The sequence below is a fragment of the Phalacrocorax carbo genome, chromosome Z (genome assembly GCF_963921805.1).
Source record: "Phalacrocorax carbo chromosome Z, bPhaCar2.1, whole genome shotgun sequence".
NCBI lineage: Eukaryota > Metazoa > Chordata > Aves > Suliformes > Phalacrocoracidae > Phalacrocorax > Phalacrocorax carbo.
This window is the reverse complement of record NC_087548.1, coordinates 1,640,588-1,646,587: the sequence shown is the minus strand read 5'-3', so window position 1 is coordinate 1,646,587 and position 6,000 is coordinate 1,640,588. Positions and strand designations below refer to the sequence as shown.

Genomic DNA, 6,000 nt, shown 5'->3' with positions numbered 1-6,000 from the left:
GTTTATAAAAATGGCACATTTATTGCTACAGAACGGTCATGTACATGACGGCATCGAATAACTACAGATGAGAAACAGGTAATGGCCTACACCAAGCTGTCTTTTGTTTGCTTGTCATCTTCTTGAAGGAACTCCAGCACACAACCTGTTTGGACACTTCTACAAATCAGAAATACACCAAAAACATGAAAAAATCGAGGCACTCAGCCACACATTGAAAACAAGGTGTAACTGTTCATCTTTTTTTTCTTTTCTTTTTTTTTTAAAATATTTTTCCCTTTTTTTGGATTTTTTTCCTGTTTTTGTTTTCCGCTTTTACTGCTGCAGCTATGTGTATAGTCGCAAAAATTTCCCCGTTGCGACCTACAACTAAAAAAAAAAAGCTACCGTACAGTTTCATCTCAATAACACATGGTAAAATAACATCTTTTAAATAGTAAAATAAAGTAACAAACTTTTACTCAGAATGATTCCAAAAATCTACAAAGAAGAAATATTCAGAATCTGACAATTTTTTTTTTTTCCGTAATATTCATGGTATAAAAGGATTGCTCCTGTGAAAAATAAGCCAAATATATTTTTTATTTTTAAATTTAGTTTTTTTTTTCCTACTAGGGTGTACTACAGTCTATTTTATAGCAAAAAGAGCACTAGACAAACGAAGCTTTATAACAAAAAGCCAGGCACTGATACATGGTAAATCTCTGCTTTTTTTTTTTTTTCTTATCTTCACTTAATTGCATCACAAGTAACAAGAATGAAAAAGGCCACAGTTCATATATTTTCACCATTACATAAGTCTATAATACTTGAAATGAGTATGGTCAAACCAGCACTGCACAAATATGAATCAACTTCAAGTCCCATGAGAAAGAACATGTGGGTTTTTTTTCTTTTTTTTTTTAAAAAAAAACAAAACAAAAACCAAAGAAACAAACCAAAACCGAAACGAAAAGGTAGGGCCCCCCCGGGCCCTGGTGCCCCGCTGTGTTGGAATTCATCGTATTCCACCTCTAGGTTATTTTTTTTTTCCAGTCAACCAGTGGACTTTTTTTTTTTTCCTGTAATATTCTTTTTTCTATTTTCCTTTTTTTTTTTTAAAATAATTTTTATTTTTTTTTATTTGTGCTTGTTTCCGCTGAAATCTCTTCATTCCTGGCAATATTCAGTATTGTTCGCTTTTGGACACGGATCGTATTCTGCCTATCGGCTACAAAGGTGAACCCCCTCCTCTCCCTGACCACCCGTCTCCATCGCCTTCCCCCCACCCCGGACCCTGGAAAAAAAAAAAAACAAACCAACAAACCCAAAAAAACCAACCCAAACCCCAACGTTAAAAAAACAAACCCCAAAAAACCTCGGAAGACTGAATCAGTACAAGTTGCATCACTGGTAGGACTGACAGTTGTATAAACATTAGTGTTCCTCGCAGCTACACAGAAGACAAATGGTAAAAAAGTTCTAGATGAACAGATTCCCTATTCAGCATATTCATAAATTACTTGAATGTGGAGGTGGATCAGTTCAGAAAAAGCTGCTAATTCAGTATTTACGTCTTTCTTGGAGAGTTTCTCAGCCCGGATTTCTTACCGCAGGGGACAGCTTTCTAATAACCTTCATCGCCTTAACTACCATCGGCTCAATCCCCTCGGAGAAAGGCAGCTCGAGATGCGCACACCTTACCTGGCCCGGGAGATAACGGGACAAAGACTCAGCATTACACACTCGCGGGGGGGCGGGGGGGTTTTTTTTGTGTTTGTTTTTGTTTTTTTGTTTTTAAATCTTGCCTCATCTGGAGCGGAAGGCGGCCAGGATCCTCGGCTCTGAAATCCGGGCGGGACGAGGGCGCATCCTGCGCGAGCTGGGGGCGGCGAGGCTGGGGGAGCCCGCGGCATCGCCGGGAGCGCCGCGGCCGCCGGCCACGGCCCCGAGCTGCTCCTCGAGGTCGGCGAGAGCCGCGTGCGAGCGGAACAAGACAAGCTTTTTCTTTCTTTTTAAGTTCCAGAAACTAAACTCGTCATTTATTTTCTGTCCACAGATTGTTTTAAATAAACATGAAGTTGGTCTTATAATTTTTTTTTGTGTGTTTTGTTTGTTTGTTTGTTTTTTACATCGTTTATCAGAAGCACAGTCCTCAGCATCTCGGTGCCGATCGCCTTGCCGGTCCCTACCCCGATCGAGTGGTGCCACTCGGACAGACCGAAACCGAGCGTTGTCCACCGGGTCTGAGGTCTCCTGGAAAAAAAAAAACAACTATATGGCTTGTTCATCGGCATCGTGCTCTTCACGCCATCCGGAGGGACGCCGGGCGCGGCGCGGAGCAGCAGAGCCCTCCAGCCCGCCGAGGGGACCGCCGGCCGTCACGAGCGCCGCGTGGGCTCAAGCTTTATTACACCCCCTCTCAGATAAACCAGGCCTGCTCCGAGTCCAGCGTTCCTCCCGCAATAAGCCGTCGGAACCGGGAATTAAGCCTTAGTGTGGTCTCCTCTAGCGTCTGCTCTAGCAGTTGAATCCACCTCCACATTTGAGAAACTTATCGACAAATCAAAACATTGAAAAGTTTTATCGCTACTGAACGTATTTACAGTTCTCAGCACGCACACAGCTAATCCAAATGGGTATGGGGATGCCGAAGGTGAGCACGTGGTAACTACCGCATTTGTTCTTTACGTTTTCAGAAACGAACATAAAATTCAGATTCTCGTATCTCACTATTTCATTTAAATGAGACTTTTTTTTCAACCACACAGATTTTTATAAACAAAAGGAGGAAAAAAGAACAGAACAAAACAAACTGATACAATGTATTAAAACACATAATAACAAGAGTCTACATGTAAAAATATAACTTTTACATACACAATTTCAAAATAATGATACGTTTGCCATTTGTTGCATAAAATTTACAAATGTATTTTTCTCATTACTATATAACTGGCAAAACAGGAGAACAGATGGAACATTTAGACCGTTTGATGGATTTATGGCATTTATTCAGTGTCGATAGGTGGAAAATCTACTCGAACAGGGAGATTTTATTTAAAATACATGCCAGGTCGGTGTGGCTGTAAAAATAGAAACTGGAATTAGAGACAAAAGGATGCTGACAAATACTTAACTAGGAGCACTATCTGTTAATCGTACTGTACACCAAAGTCAATCGTTATTAAAGATTCACTATGGAAGTTGGTTCAATTGTGCCCAGACTTCAAAGCTAGTTATCTGATGAGCTGCTGTGCCATAGTTTGAGCTATGTTACTATTAAATATGTTAAGTAAAAACTTCATTCGTACTGGCCAGAGAAATACTGTACTACCACCCCTCCTCGAGAAAGTGCAACTTAATGCTTTAGGACTCATAAGGCTTGTTATAATGCTGCATGATGACCGAAATTGGCATTTCACAAAGAAAGGAGGAGGCAGCGAGTGGTCTACACTTAAATAATCCACTTAAAAACGAGAGAAGAACAACAGAAAAAGAAGTCGATCGAATCTGTCACACTACTTGCAATTTTTCCCCCCGCGATGGTTCCCCCTCCCCCCCCCGAATCTGACCATGTATTCAGCAACGCCTCACTGCACACTATTTAGGCTACACACATAGGTAACGCTTTAATCGGTTCGTTAATCACAGCCACTTTGATTATGTCATGTTTCCGATGATATAAACATTGGAAGGCACAGTGGTAACATTGTAGCATTCTAACCTTGTACCTCTGAAAATCCCAGAAAAAGGGCGGGCGGAGCGGCGGGGTCGCTCCCGCGCCCGGGGTGCCGGCGCGCGCCGCCCCCCGCCTCCCCCCAGGACCGAAGAAACAACTCTCTACGTTAGTTATGAATGAGAAGCAACGTCAGGGTCAGCGTTTTCATCCTGCACTACCCCTCCAGAGACAGAGTTGGCACTACAGGTTACAATAACAAAAAAACAGGGGAGAGGGACAGAAATAAGACAAAAAAATCCTTATTTACAGTAAAATCTTCTTTTTAAAAAAGTTAATCAGTACTATTTTTTTACAGGAGCAAAAAAGTCTGAAACAAATGAACAAAAGCTTACCATATTCACTAAATTTTTAATATATATTTATATATATATTTATATATATATATTTGTCATAGGTCTATAAGATCCATCTGTTCCTCCTACCCTAAGGAATGGCTAATGTCATCGCTTCAGTTTTCATTAGGACGTTTGCTGGTTTTGTAAATATCTGGGCAGCAAAGCTTCCCTTTTAATATCCAGTAAGTATAAACACTAGCTGTCTAGCACACCAACAAAAACGCTCTTTTTTTTTTTTTTCTTCAGAAGTACACTTTTTCATTATTGCAAGTTTACAATTTTAAATTAAATATTTTTTTTTTTTTCAGACTTACAAATTAATTATATTTTTTTTTTTTTTTTTTCCAAAAGAAGTTTAGGCACAAATGCATTGTCCCACAGTGTGGAGAAGATTGCCATTCAGTCTCTAGGCTGTGCACTTACAGCTCGTAACATACTGCGTTAGACATTCTGCATGATATGTTAAAGAGAGTCGTCCCTCAAGTTGCACTTTTTGTTTGTGGTTTTTTTTTTTTTGTGTGTGTTTTTTTTTTTTTTCTCGGTTTTAATAATCGGGAATGCTGAAATCTCTTGCGTCTGTGATTCTTAACTACTCAGACTTGTCTTATATTACAAAAAAAGGGGTTAAGGAGAAGTGTTTATGTGGGTTTAAGATAATACAGCTGTTAAGGAAGTGGTCTCTTGCTTAAATGAAGAAATGTGGCAACTTGGACCTGTGGAAGAAGTAAAAAATCTCATCAGTCAAGGGGAGCCGAGCGCGCGCGCCCCCACCCCCTCCGCCAGCGACCCACCTGAGCGCTGCCCTGGCGATCAAGCGTGCTCGCAGGGCCGCCCGAAAATCAACGTGCAAGGGGTGAGCGGGCCCAGCCGGCCCCGCGCGCGGCCCCCCGGGCACGGGCCGCCGTGGGAGGGGGCCGGACGGGGCTGGGGGCGGGGGGGGAACCCCTCCGGGTGCGGGGCCCGAAGGCGCCCGGGGCGCGCGGCTGAAAACAGACTTGCCTTTTTTACATCTGTCCCATGTGATTGGAGGCGTCCCCCATCCCCGGGTGGGGTCCTGCCAGGGAAAGCGGAGGAGGATCTGAAGATACTTTCTCTTCTTCCCTTCTTTTCAGACACGCTGCTTTAGGATTCAGGTTTCTTTCTGTCGAATTGAAGCGAAAGGAGATTTCAAATACTCACAATTTTATACCGGATCGGTCAGTTCACTGCAGGAGCGTTTCATAAAAAACAATCTTCAGTTATTCCTTCCAGCCCTGCTACAGGAACTCAGCGGGCTGAAGCGGAGGATGCAGCTTGGTCCGGTCAGGCGCTGAAATGCCGTACGGCTTCAGAGACAAGCTCTGCCAAGGCCTCCGTGTGTGCGCTTTGCGAAGGAGCAGCCAAGCTTAACATGGGATTTGGATCTTGCTAAAGAACGTAAAATGGGCCGAGGCTGCCGCGGAGCTACAGCGGCGGCCCCGGTGCCGGAGGCGCAGGGCAACACGAGCACCCGGCTGGCTCTGGGTACCACGTTGGGTCTTGCCTCGTTCCCCGGCACCGGGTGCCCCTGGACAGGCTTTCCCGGACCCAGAAAGGTGTGTTCGGCATGGCCGAAGCCCCGGAGGGACGTGAGGAGACACGAGGGGTGGCACACTGACCTCTGACTTGCTGCTCTAAGCTGAGGATGACAGCCACAGCCTGGTGTAAGATCAGGAGCTTGGTCTGGGGCTTGTCGCTCTTCAGGTGGAGCTGCACCATCCGGCCCAACTCCTTGAAAGCCTCGTTGATGTCGCGGACGCGCAGGCGCTCCCGAGCGTTGTTGGCCATTCTCCTTTCCTTTTCCCTCTCGGCCTTCTGCTCCGGTGTCAGGTCTTCGTCATCGTTATTGCTGGGAGACAAAAGGAACACATCATTTTCTAATGATGTGGAAAATAAGCAGCGCAAAGATTTTCAGCAGGCTTTGTC

General features: G+C 44.1%; 1 protein-coding gene across 18 annotated transcripts in view; it reads right to left on the bottom strand.

Moving 5' to 3' along the window:
- Positions 1-909: 909 nt before the first annotated feature.
- TCF4 (transcription factor 4) overlaps positions 910-6,000 on the bottom strand; it is a 243,956-nt gene continuing 238,865 nt past the window's right edge. For all 18 annotated transcript variants that reach the window (XM_064438948.1, XM_064438947.1, XM_064438955.1 and 15 more), the window contains 3 exons: positions 5,694-5,923; positions 5,056-5,197; positions 910-4,769 (listed from right to left, as the gene is read on the bottom strand). In XM_064438948.1, coding sequence (XP_064295018.1) covers positions 5,061-5,197; positions 5,694-5,923 — 367 coding nt within the window. In that variant the 3' untranslated portion in view covers positions 910-4,769; positions 5,056-5,060. The remainder of the gene's footprint in view (positions 4,770-5,055; positions 5,198-5,693; positions 5,924-6,000) is intronic.